The sequence below is a fragment of the Saccostrea echinata genome, unplaced genomic scaffold (genome assembly GCF_033153115.1).
Source record: "Saccostrea echinata isolate AGI-Se365-2 ecotype Australia unplaced genomic scaffold, CSIRO_AGI_Sech_v1 ptg000060l, whole genome shotgun sequence".
Taxonomy (NCBI): Eukaryota; Metazoa; Mollusca; class Bivalvia; order Ostreida; family Ostreidae; genus Saccostrea; species Saccostrea echinata.
In genome coordinates this window covers 993579-1006880 of record NW_026889809.1, presented here as the reverse complement: position 1 = coordinate 1006880, position 13302 = coordinate 993579, and the positions used below count along the sequence as shown (strand labels likewise).

General features: G+C 36.2%; 1 protein-coding gene across 8 annotated transcripts in view; it reads left to right on the top strand.

Annotated features, from left to right (window-relative positions):
* Nucleotides 1-13302, top strand: part of LOC133175068 (band 4.1-like protein 3) — a 41303-nt gene that overhangs the window by 27204 nt on the left and 797 nt on the right. For 3 of the 8 annotated variants that reach the window (XM_061310176.1, XM_061310179.1, XM_061310181.1), the window contains 22 exons: nucleotides 357-461; nucleotides 776-818; nucleotides 1490-1565; nucleotides 1913-1957; nucleotides 2129-2308; nucleotides 2480-2567; nucleotides 2927-3079; nucleotides 3193-3287; nucleotides 3821-4020; nucleotides 4502-4692; nucleotides 4903-5124; nucleotides 5325-5387; nucleotides 5596-5886; nucleotides 6814-8205; nucleotides 8290-8334; nucleotides 9143-9208; nucleotides 9808-9903; nucleotides 10505-10600; nucleotides 10797-10958; nucleotides 11170-11373; nucleotides 12156-12251; nucleotides 12487-12591. In XM_061310176.1, coding sequence (XP_061166160.1) covers nucleotides 357-461; nucleotides 776-818; nucleotides 1490-1565; nucleotides 1913-1957; nucleotides 2129-2308; nucleotides 2480-2567; nucleotides 2927-3079; nucleotides 3193-3287; nucleotides 3821-4020; nucleotides 4502-4692; nucleotides 4903-5124; nucleotides 5325-5387; nucleotides 5596-5886; nucleotides 6814-8205; nucleotides 8290-8334; nucleotides 9143-9208; nucleotides 9808-9903; nucleotides 10505-10600; nucleotides 10797-10958; nucleotides 11170-11373; nucleotides 12156-12251; nucleotides 12487-12591 — 4014 coding nt within the window. The other 5 variants (XM_061310177.1, XM_061310183.1, XM_061310178.1 and 2 more) reach the window with 5 other exon arrangements.

Here is a 13302-nt window from a genome sequence, read left to right as displayed (position 1 = left end):
AACTCTATATTTGTTGAGGGCTATCCATGTTAGTAATGTTTCATTTATTCTAAGCTAACCATGAAATTGATGTAAGCAGGATTTGTTTTATGACATTGTGTATATTGATATGATTCTATGAATTTCAATTCCTGACAGAATTTTTCTGAATGTTTATTAATCTTTGCTGTAGTAAAGTGTAGTAAAGAGGAATAACTCTTACCTTTGTTTCTTTAGTCAGTATGGTAAACGCTTAGAATTCCCTTTCTTAAATTACCAGAGAAACTTAGGAATATTACGTGCTTAAGTAAATTAAGGCCTTAACATTGTTTGCTACCTTCTGAAGATTGGTCTAATGAATTTTTTGTGATTTGTAGAGGAATGCAGAGGGAAAAGAATTGTTTGAAGAAGTATGCAAAAAGTTGAACATAAGTGAAAAAGAATATTTTGGTCTGACGTACACCGGTGCTCAAGATGTAAAGGTATGTGTTCATGAGTTATCTGTCAGCCTTTACATGAATTGTCTGTTATCCTTTACAGGAATTATCTGTCAGCCTTTTCAGGAAATATCTGCTCACTGGTCATGATATTATCTGTTAAACTGTACTTGAGTTGACTGTCAACCTGCACCTAAATTATCTATTAACCTATTCTTGAATTACAGCAGTAATTTAGTTAATAATCTGTTTGTTATGATTATGAGTATGTAACTAAGTCCTCTGTTCAGATTTCTATTTTGTTTGCACATAAGTTTACAGTTATATATGTTTAAATTTAAATAATTTTTTTATCACAGTATTGGCTCAACCTTGAGAAGAAAATTTCAAAGCAGGTGAAAAGTAAGTACAGTTTATTGTTTAGTATTATTTATAAGATCATTTGACATTGTATAGCATTGTAAAGTGATGTGACATTGCTCTACAGAAGTACATAGAGGTAATTAGTATGTAGATAGTTTTCCATTGAAGCAATTTTGGAAAGAGTTATTTCCCCATGGCCACAATATTGTAGGTCAACATCTCCCTGATTCCTTCTTTGTTCAACGAAATTGAACTTGTTATGCTGGTGCTGAGGTGTAGATAACACTATTTTTTTGATGAATATATGCTTGTTAAAGCATCTCTGAATTCCTAATTTCAATATTGTTAATATTTTCCCCCTGTATATTTCTGCCATACATGTTTAAAATTGGTTGTTCAGCCCACTACCTTGTCCTACAAGATGGCGTCCAAGGGGAATAACCCAGAGGCAAATATGTCATAGGAAAACCATCTATACCTGGTAGTGGGTTAGAAATTGCTCCATTGTAATTTGTTCTGCCTAAACTTGGCTTTGGCAACAAGAACCTGTCTGTGTTCTTAATATAATTCAGATACAAAGACACTTGTTCATTGATAAGAAAAGTCATTTTTGGGATAGAGGGAATTCCATCCTAAAGTCTCCCGTAATAAACGTGTGTTTATACCTGCTGTTTGAATTTAGTGTTAATACTATGTTGATTTGTTTGTAGGTGGGACCTGGGTTTTTGAGTTTGCTGTCAAATTTTATCCTCCAGAGCCTTCCCATCTTCATGAAGACATAACAAGGTAGGATTATGACATGGTGAATTAATCTGCTGGACAGTGAATGTCATGTTGAAGTGAATCTTCAGTTGATACTCTGAAAGTGTAATAAATATGGACTTTATGAAAGTTCAATGTAACAACATTAGAAATGTTGATTTAATGTCCCATTTTTAAGCTATTTACAACAGACAATCATCAATAAAAATTGTTGAAATTTTCTTGACTGGTCATCAAAATAAGTAGCAGTTTACAGAAACACATCATCTTTTAAGGAAGCGAAAATTTTCTTTTTTTTGAGACTGTGATATATGTGGAAGCATCAGGGAAGAATTGATAAGACTTCATAAATGTTTTTCTTTTTTCTTCAGATACCAGATTTGTTTACAGATCAGAGCAGATATTTACAATGGAAAGTAAGTAATATTTTGATAGGTACATATCTTTTACAGTCAGCTACGGAATAAGTCTCTATATTAGCGTGCTCGTTTATGACCAACGTTATATCTCTGTACTGACCACTCTTTGTAGGTTGCCTTGCTCGTTTATGACCCACGCTATATCTCTGTACTGACCACTCTTTGTAGGTTGCCCTGCTCGTTTATGACCCACGCTATCCTGGGTTCCTACACGGTGCAAGCAGAGATCGGGGATTACGACCCTCAAGAAGATGGCCCTGATGATGAATATCTGAAAGCTTTCGATTTCGCTCCACAGCAAACTCCAGAGCTGTCACAAAAGATACACGAACTACACAAAACACACAAGTAAGTTAGAACTACACAAAACACACAAGTAAGTTATTTCTATAATGCATAAGTTGTACTTAATTACTGGTAGAAATATACTGTTGTTGTTTATATGTGTTTGGAATTGATGGAGTATTTGTGTATGTAACATAGCAGTAATGTTGTCCATTTTGATTTTTATCTTTGCAGGGGACAGACTCCTGAGGAGGCAGAATTAAATTTCCTGGAAAATGCGAAGAAACTTGCCATGTATGGTGTTGATCTGCACAAAGCAAAGGTAGATAACCACTTACAATGCAGCAATTATAGCACAGAAATAGATTATTGAGGGAATGTTATAGGCAAACTTAGTTTGTGATTACATCAGAGAAATAGAGGTTCCAGGAAATCAGATATGTTACAAAACGAAGTTTGAAGAGTTTGACTTTGAATGTTTAATACGCAGATCTTACTTAAAATATATATATACATACATGTATATGTTTAGTTAAGATGTTTAGCCACTTCAGTACATGTACATGTATATGATGATGAATTTAGATTTGCCTATATATACATAGGTATACTGAATGAATAAAGATGCCAAGGTGAAATGTGTGGGAGACATTGTGTTAATTTGACCTTTAACCTTTGCAGGATTCCCAGAACCAGGTCGTTATGTTGGGGGTGTGTTCCAGTGGGATTCAGCTCTACAGAGACAAACTCAGGATTAACCGATTTGTCTGGCCTAAAATCATCAAACTTACATATAAAAGAAACAACTTTTACATCAAAATCCGACCATCAGAGGTTAGAATTGGTTCATCCTGTTACTCATTAAAACTTAAATAAAATGAAATAGAATTATCCATGTTTAAAAGGGGTTTTTTTTGTTGATAGGATCAATGTTCTTTTCATTGCAGGGGGAACAAGAAACAACATTATGTTTTAAATTAGATTCACATAAATTAGCCAAAAGATTATGGAAAACCTGTGTAGAACATCACACCTTCTTCAGGTTGGTAAACTATAACTCAACACATTAAAACACATCTTCCCAAGTCCACGGTTTTTAATGCACTCCACTTAAACCCTTGACCAAAAAGACTGAGTTTGGCGGTTAGAAATGCGCTCTCTGATTGGCCTCATAAAAGTTTGCATGAGCCAATCAAAAGCAATTTTTTATCTAATCTGAAACTAAATCATAAACGGAAAAACATGCCAGTTTTAATCCCTACATAACGTCTACTGTTAAATAACCAGATCAAAGGCTTGTCTCAGCGTAGGACTTTAAGTTATGCTAAATTTATTACGGACTTTCAATATTGTCTGGCATTCTCTGATTGGTCAATAGCCGAGGTCAAGAGAATTCAAAATATCTAATCTCACTTGATGGCGTGACAGTAAACACTGTCAAAGTCAGTCTTTCTGTCAAGGTTTATGTGGAGCAGAGTGGATCAGAAATCTTTGACTTGGGAATATGATCTAAACACAGTGATATTAAATTCTTGTGTATGCTGCTCTTACAACCTTTTATTTTTTTAATCACAGATTAAAGGAACCAGAAAACAACAGTACAGGTACCCTGATTCCACGATTTAACTCAAGGTTCCGTTATTCAGGAAGAACACAAAAACAGATCAGAGAGCAGGAGGACTTGATTGATCGCCCTAAGGTGAAGGTCGAGAGGCGGGGCCTAGGGAACAGTTTCCGCATGCCTAGAGATGCCGAGGGTCACATCATCAGACATAGTAAGTCACCTACCTATTTCTAAGTTTTTTTTACCTGGCAACCCCAAAGGAAGCAATTTCAGGGTTTTTTTGGGGGGGGGGGGGTGTCATTTTCACTTGGAGGAGGGGGACTACTAAGGGGAAAAAGTTCATCAGAGGGACACCATTGAGGAGGCACAAGTATAAAGTAGTCATGTTTTCCTTAGTATACTACATATTGGCAAAATTATTGGGGGGCATAGTCCCCTTCAACTCCTACTGACCTCATGTCATTTATTTAGTTTTGGACCTCATAAGTCATGTATTCATTTGTAGGAGATAATAAAATCATGAGATCTTAAAAGTCACTTATTTAGTACACTTACAGGAGGAAAAAAAATTGAAAAATATGTATTATTCTTTGGAGGGCTTCAGACTTGAAATTACCATTATGATAACATTTAGCTGAAATACATGTATTTGTAAAGAGTTGAAAATGAGGCAGCTGTTTTTGTTTAACTAGATGCAGATGGTCAGAATGATGCCTATGACCGTACAGATAAATTGACGGGACACACAGATACAATGTCTAGTGGTCCTCCCCCTTACAGTTCAATGGACCGTGGAGACAAAAGCCACAGAAAGCATGGGGAAACAGAGGCTGATCAACCAGACACGACGGAAGACCGACGCGATAAAATGCTGGGAAATCATGTATACTTATTTCCATTATATTTACACAGAAAAAAAGATAGCAATTTTATTGTAGTGCATTTTAAACAAGTTATTTTTCAAAACTAAATTAATGCAACTTATTTATATAATGCAATTCACATATGACGCTCATCTTTATTTGTACTCCCTCTACCTATATTCTGTGAATTGTCATCCCAGAACTTATGGTATGCATTTTCTCTTGGACAGGAGAAGACAGAGGGCATGCCTGGGGAAGGCGGGGATGCTGCTACGTTAGAAGGGGTTGGGGCACTTCATGGAGGCAAGAAATCCAAGGAAGACAAGGAGCGAGAGAAACGAGAGAAAGAAGAGGAAAAACAGAGGAAGAAAGAAGAGGAGAAGGAACGTAAGAGATTGGAGAAAGAAAAGAAAAAGCATAAAGACCACGCAGAGGACAGGACCGATATAATGGTGAGCAGGAAAAAAGTCAATTTCTATCTGATAGTTCTTAAAGAAATCAAAGCTAACCGTTTGATGATTTTTTTTTATATAGACTTGTAATTATTTCTCAAAACATTGTACCTGTGTGTTGTGAACTGAGCAAGTACTTTATGTACAAGTATGCATTTCAGTGGCTAAATTTTAATAAAATAAATAATTTGTGTTTCTAGGGAGACCATCATGCCACAGAGACAGCTATCAATGGAACCTCTGGTACAATGGGACTGGACTCGGTAAGAATCTACAAACGTATCACTGATGTTTTGTGTGATTCACAACAGAGAGTTCTGTTAATTTAAATTTTTGTGTTTCTTATTGTAAGGAAATGTACATTTTTCCTATCAGGTTTGTAAGAAGAGAGGCCTCCTTGTTTCTTTTGAGTATGTCCATCACCTGTTTTTAATGTTGAGTTTTTTTATTCACCTTTGTAAATATAAACAGGATGCTGTTGTACTTGGAAAGGAAGGCAATAATGAGAACGCCCCCAAATCTGGAGGCGAAGAAACCGCCCCTAAATCCGCCCCCAAAGAGGGAGAGGACCTTGAGCATGTTAAACATGACAAGGCCCATGACAAGCATAAGGATAAGAAAGAACATAAAAAGGGGGGAGGGTTGTTTGGCATGCTTAAGAAAACGCCATCTAAAGGGAAAGGTGACAAACACAAGTCCACGGAGACTGAAATAAACAACAAAGACTCGCCAACAGACAAAACTACAGACAGATATAACCAGGTTATCAGTCACAATTTCTAAGCAACGTTGCTTGGTTTCTAATCCCAGAAATGCTTTTGTAGAGTAGATAAAGCACACATTATAGAGATTATTATGGTACACCCTGTATAAAGTATTATGGTACACCCTGTATAAAGTATTATTAGTACACCCTGTATGGTATAATAAGCGTAACCCAGATGTTATCTACAGATTACATGTCCAACAGCTTTAGGCCTTTGGTGTGGTCTCGGAACCTCAACTGCTGCTGGGGCTGCCTCTATCTAGGAATGCTGCTTACCTCTTTTATTTTTTTCTGCATGAATGCAGTGGTCCCACATTGCTTTTAAATATTTCTTTTTTTAATATGTAACCAAAAAAGTTGTTGAGGTTCAAATTTTAATGATTAGATTTATATTTTTGTATAGAGTACATGTATGTTTTTTGCTCCATGTGTGTTTTTGTGGTGTTTGAGATCAAACTTTTGAAATGATAATCTTTTTTTTTTTCACACATTTCTATTTCAAATGAAAATATGTGTACATTCTAACAAAGAATGATTGAATGGCCATGAAAAGTAAATCTGGGATGATGTATCTTCAAAGCTGACATTTCAGCACAGAACTTTTAACAAGCAAGTGTGCATGTTATTAACTATGTATGAACTACACAATTGTCTGTCTTGAGAACTCCACTTTTCTCCAGTTGTAATAATCTCTGCATGAAGTAGGATGAACATTCCAGGAATCAACCAGAGACCAGTCTCTGCATGAATAAGGACTTCCATTCATACAAGGTCTTCCTAACTCCTGCATGAGCTGAGATGATTCATCTAGAGAATTATAGCATGGAGAGAAAGTGATGGACAACCTTATCTCTTTTGCATGTGTGTTGACTGTCTGAAGAGAACAGAAAATGATTTACTGAAATTTCTATTTATTTTCTCAGGAAAACAAAAATGAGAAAAAAGATAAACAAAAGTCTGGTCTTGTTCCTGAAGAGAATATAGAGGATGAAGTGTTTGCAGAGTCGGACTCTGTAAAACCAGTCATTGAGTCGAACTCTAAGTTAGTGAGTGAAGTAAAGGGGAACGAGAGGAAAAGTTCCTCCTCTTCCTCCAGCAGTGATGAAGGGGAGGTATTGCTGGAACACAGAAGTTCTAGAGTTATAGAGGAAGAGATCATTGGCCCATCCTCCCCAACTCATGGTGAGTGTTCAGCTATTCATTTTGATGAAAACTCAATCCCAAGTGGAGAGGATTTGAGTAAACTCGAAAACAAAGCTTGTGTTAAGGTAGTGAATGACCTTGTGTTAGAAAACAACCAGCAGTCTGCTTCTCAAGAAGAGGAAGTGCATAAAAAAGGAGAGCAGAGTCCTAAAGTAGAACTCAAAGATGAAGTTATGGTTAAGGAGAGAAAAGTTGAGATAAATGTTGAAGTGAAGGATAAACTGTCTTCAGATTCTACTGTGACTGAGATCTCCAAAACAACTATAGTAAGTGTTAATACTCCAGTCAGTAGTGATAAATCAGAAGTGACGAAATCAGAGGAAAAGTCCAAGACTAGAGAGGAGGTGTGTAAGGAACCTGAATTGCCTCCAGAGGTGTGTGTTGTCCTCACTAATGAGGAGGCAGGAAAGGAAGACACTAGTGACAACTCAAAGATTGAGGAGAAAAAAACAGTGGAGGTCAGTAAAGAGGAAAAAAAGAGACAAAAGGAGGAGGAAAAAAGGAAAAAGCAGGAGGAAAAAGAGAGGAAAAAACACAAACAAGTGGAGAAAAAAAGGAAGGAAAAGGAAGAAAAAGAGAGAAAGAAAAAAGAAAAATTAGAAGCAAAGAGGAAAAAGAGTGGGAAAGAGGAAGTGGAAGAAAAACAAGAGACACAGGATAAGAGTGAGGCTGTTCCTTCAGTGGAGGAAGGGAAGGAAACAGGGACAAAGGAGATTGTGGAGGAAACCAAATCTGTGACAAAAACAGAGAGTGGGGAACACTCAAAAGATGTAAATGTGAAAATTAAGGTTTTACCAAAGAGTAACACTGACACAAGTTTGTTAGGACAGGAAGTCTATGATGAGAAATCAAAAGATCAGGAGGACAAAAGAAAAGAAAAAGAGGAGGAGGAAAATGTGAAGGAAAAGCAGGAGGAAAAAGACCAGAAAAATAAAAAATCTAAGAAGAAAAAATCTCTTACCAAGAAAAAGTCAGAATCCAAGAAAAAGTCTTCCACAGGCTGCTTTAGTTTTGTTAGACATCACAAATCATCCGATGATGAAAATGAGGCAGCAAGGATAGAACTCCCAACAGAGCCATGGCAATCCGAGCAAAAAGATACACAGGAACCGGTACTGTATAAAGTTAAAATTACTGAAATTTGATATCACTTATCATATGTATCAAGTAAGTAATGATGTATGATGATACTTTAGGAGAAGCCCCCCGAGGAGCCAGAAGTGAAGACTCCCCCCAGACAGGTGCCCCCTCATTGTATGCTGGGCATGTGTCACTCACGGCATGACTTTACACACGGCTAACTATCACTGTTGTAATGAGTTAGTATGCTCTGTCATATTAACAAACAAATCATCATCTTCCTGTTTCATCTATTAGTTTAAGAAAACAGTAAGAGATTGCTGATATGCATTTTGTTTCTTCTAATATAGAACCTCAGATAACGGATCTATCATATTTCATTTGATTTCTGTTGTATCTTTACATAAGCCTTTCTTGTTCATAACTAAGATTGACTATTGGATAGATTAGAGAATAAAGCTTGTGTTTTAAAATACAACTGACATTTCTAGGTATTTTACAAAGTTGTTGTCATTAATCCACATTTCTTTCAACTGTCATTGATCTAACTGTCACATTTCTCTCCTTGATTGTCATTAATCAGTCAATATTTCTTTCCTTGATTGTCATTAATCAATTAATATTTCTTTCCTCAACTGCTCATTAATCTAACAGTCACAGTTCTCTTCTCCATTGTCATTCTGCATATGAAGAAATAGTCCTCATCTGCATGAGAATATCCAGATCATCATTTGAAGCGTGAATCCACATTAAAATCAACAAATACAGCCAAAGCATGAACTCAAAAATGTATCTTAAACAAGTTTAATATTGGTAAATGTTGTACATGATAAATTTCGTTTTATGTCAATGTGCTACATGTATATATAAGAACAAGAGGATAAGTCTAAAAGATAAGTGTATATTGATGACCAATATAAGTATTATCTGTACTATGTGACCTTGACCTTGTGAGGACTTGTCTTTCAGAAAGGAGGAGTAGGGATGGGCTGGGCACTGCCCGGAATGAATGAGTTAAAGGACCGTAAAGCTAAGGTCAGCTCGCATGTTACAGCATGGACGTTATAAAGCATGACTGTTATTTTATTGAGAGTCCCTTAGTAAAGAGAGATGTCAGTTCATATTTACCACCAAGAGTGAGATATGTTGCCTAAGTTCATGTGTACTAGTACTACTAAGCATCAGAGATTGTCATGTCATAGGAGATTTATTGTCAGTCATCAGCCCAATGTCAGTATAATTCACACTGTGTGTAGAGATGCAAAAAGTAATGATACGTGTAGAATTCCCTTGTCTTATTGTAGTAGAAATTGGTAACATTAGTAGCTGCTCTGTTTTGATAATTATACCCCTTATGTGGTGGCTCTAGAATTCAATCTGCATCCAATATGCAAAATGTATTACATTTCTAAAGTGGCACATATTTTTTCCTTATTAATTTATGTATTGATGTTGAAAAGCTCGATTCCATTTTTCTAAACATGTAAACACCATAAAATAAAGGTGTTTGTTGATGATATTTTGCATTTTGTTTTATGTTGTATGTATGATTGCTTTTATGTTTGTTAGAATTTCACCTTAATTATTCATTGATACTAATTAACAACAAAATAAAGGATGGTCCTTTACTTCAGCCAGAGGAGCCCTCAGCTACGACATCCTCACCTTCATCCTCTTCTTCTGATGAGGACATATCCCATCATGCAATTCTCGACGATGACATAGAAGAGGTTTGACTGCCAGTGATTGGCTGATTGCATGTCCCTTTCTTCATTTCATGGCCTCATTTCTTCTCTATATTTCATTCATATTTTCTACTTTTACAATGTTTATGTCGGATGTCTGTTTTTGCTTTAAATGTTTTATGGTTATGTAAAATATATGTATGAATTCTGTTTTAGTATTTCAATTGTTAGAAGAACTTATTTGTAAACCTCAATTTTACAAGGCTTTGTAAATTGGTACAGATTATACATGGAATATCATTTGTTTCTAAGTTGCTTATCTGCTTAGCCAATTGCATTTTACAATGATTATCAATTAAATCATATCATGTCAAATTGTAAACAGGAAAAGACAGAATTTGTAAAACTATAAAATATAGTCCTAATATAAACCACAATCTTTATATAACTGATAACAAAGTATTATAATGAAGCTGTAAATAGAGGACTAACTATGAATCTGGACCGGATATCTCAGTCTTGCTTTCACAGCATGTGTGATTCTGTTGCTTTACATGTGTTTTTTTTTACTGATGATTTTCGTCTTTCTGAGATTTGTTACTTGGTGTTAAACCAGTTCTGAATGTCATCTGTTTTGTCGTTACAGCAGGGTGGTCTTGGATTGGACGGAACTCACCCAGAGTACAGTGACAAGTCCATAGACAGGAAAATGCAGTTTATTGCCGTCACCCCTCCCACCACAGTAAGTAGATAAATGGTACAAGTTAAACATGATCTGTATACAAAGACACAGTCTGGCCGTTAGCTTAGGTTTTAAAATAATAAAAGTGATGTTGATTAACTGTTTATGACAAAAAAGATAAAAACTATGAGTTATAATATATTAAAATAAACTCTTGATTTGTAAATGGTTGAAACTGCCCCATTGTGTATGCTAGGAGGTGAGGGACCGACAGAAGGGAGACCACCTGATGCCTTTCTTTGAACCCGTGGGATCAACATCTGATGGTGAAGGGGAGGGAACTCTAGGGAAGAAGAAGCCCCCTCCTGTGGCCCCTAAGAAGTATAGGAATAGTACAGATGACAGTTTGTCAGATATGGTAAGAACTGTGTGTGTGTGTGACTGCATGGACAGATTATGTTAAGCACTGAGACTGGCTCACCGATGTACGGGTATGTCCATGCTGTGTATATATTATGTGTATCCTACTGGTGAGACTGGCTCACTGATGTACGGGTATGTCCATGCTGTGTATATATTATGTGTATCCTACTGGTGGTTATGTAGTCAGGGATTATTTTCCCGTTTAGCCCCCAACAGTGACCACAGAGAGAATGAGGTATGATCCCAACATGGACGATCGGCCGATTCCCACCACCAACGTCCCCATTGTCAAAACACAGACTCGGACAGTCACCTACGAGAAGGACGGTGTCCCCCTGGAGATCGAGGACGGGATCCTCATCAGCTCACAGTCTCACTCGACAAGAACTCAGACCATAGAGACTACTACAGTGAGTGTAACTTAAGCCCTGGCTCTGCTTTCAGTCGGGGGGCAGAAGTGTGTGTTCAGCATGTGACATTCTGCATGGCATTATGTATAGTCTTAACCCCTCGTGTAACCATCAGTCCTCCATGATTCTCATAATTACAGTTCTTAGAAGAAATAGTTTCCTTCTGTTTTTTTCTTTTTCTCTGTTTTGTTCTGTTTCAGATATTTACATCTAGGTAGTTCCTGGTAGAGATATTGAATGTTGGAACATATTTGGTTATTAACCTCTTGCTTTGAACACAGTTCTTGTATTTATATTCCAGGCTTCTTTTATATGTTGCTACAATATCTTATGAAATCTACATTTAATTCAAGAAGCAAACTGAAAACAATTTGAAGTAGCACAAATTGTCAATCAGTCCATTTTCCCAACTTTTGATTGAGATTTGTATGAGGAATTCTTGCCCAATAGAAGCTTACATGTATATTGTTTCACACTGAGTATGATCACAGCATGGCAGAGTTACACATGTAGCTATCTATGGAAATAGTCCTGTACTCGGTATATGTGCACTATTCCACTATATTCACTGTCGAGTACTCAGTGTTTTTTCATACTGTGTCTTATTAACATGAAGATTCCATTTCTCTCATAACAGAGCCAGAATAATATTAAAGAGTATATTATCCTAATCTAATAATCTTGTATATGTGCTCTAGATTGTAAAACACATATTCTGTAATTTTGTATGTAATTAGCAGTATGTGATAAACTTGAAGATAATTGGTTTGTTTTGTTTTCAGTATAAGACGGAGAGAGATGGTAAAACGGAAACCCGAGTGGAGAAAAAGGTTGTGATTTCACAGGAAGAAAATGGAGACGATATTGACCATGATGCGGTAAGTTCTGTATTGATTTACTTTCAGAAATGTATCGCCAACCCACATTTTTAACAAAGCCAAAATGAATAAATAAATGTTAACAAAAAATTCTTTTCAGTTCTGCACGATTTCAATGCAAATGTTTTGACTACATTTGTTGGGTTTTTAGGGGGGATGGATAACTCTTCCAACTCAAGCCTTTTTGTGAGGTAAATGTTTGTCCCTCCTGTAGTTAATATTTCTGTTGTTACAGCTGCTAGCGGAGGCTATCAAGTCGGTGACGGAGATGAACCCTGACCTGTCTGTGGAGAGGATCGAGTGCATGAGGCAGATGGAGGAAGTGGATGGAAGGTACTAGGTAAGTCAAACACATTCTATTCTTTTGTAAAAGGTACTAGGTAAGTCAAACACATTCTATTCTTTTGTTAACGCATGAGTTAAATCAAACACTCTCTATTCTATTTTATTAAAGGCAATAATTAAATTAACATTCGCTATTTTATTTAAGGTACTTGATAAGTCAAATATCTCTGCATGTAGGTTGCATCACAGAAGAAAATGTAGAACTTATTTTAGTTTAGCTAACCTTTGACATTTATATTAACCTGTGACTTTTAACATTGTAGGTTAGATATTGAGCGTTCATTAACCTTTGACTTTTAACATTGTAGGTTAGATATTGAGCGTTCATTAACCTGTGACTTTTAACATTGTAGGTTAGATATTGAGCGTTCATTAACCTGTGACTTTTAATATTGCAGGTTAGATATTGAGCGTTCATTAACCTGTGACTTTTAACACTGTAGGTTAGATATTGAGCGTTCATTAACCTGTGACTTTTATCGTTGTAGGTTAGATTTCGAGCGTTCATTAACCTGTAACTTTTAATATTTTAGGTTAGATATTGAGCGTTCATTAACCTGTGACTTTTATATTGCAGGTTAGATTTCGAGCGATCGTTAACCTGTGACTTTTATCATTGTAGGTTAGATATTGAGCGTTCATTAATCTGTGACTTTTATCATTGTAGGTTAGATTTCGAGCGTTCATTATCCTGTGACTTTTATCA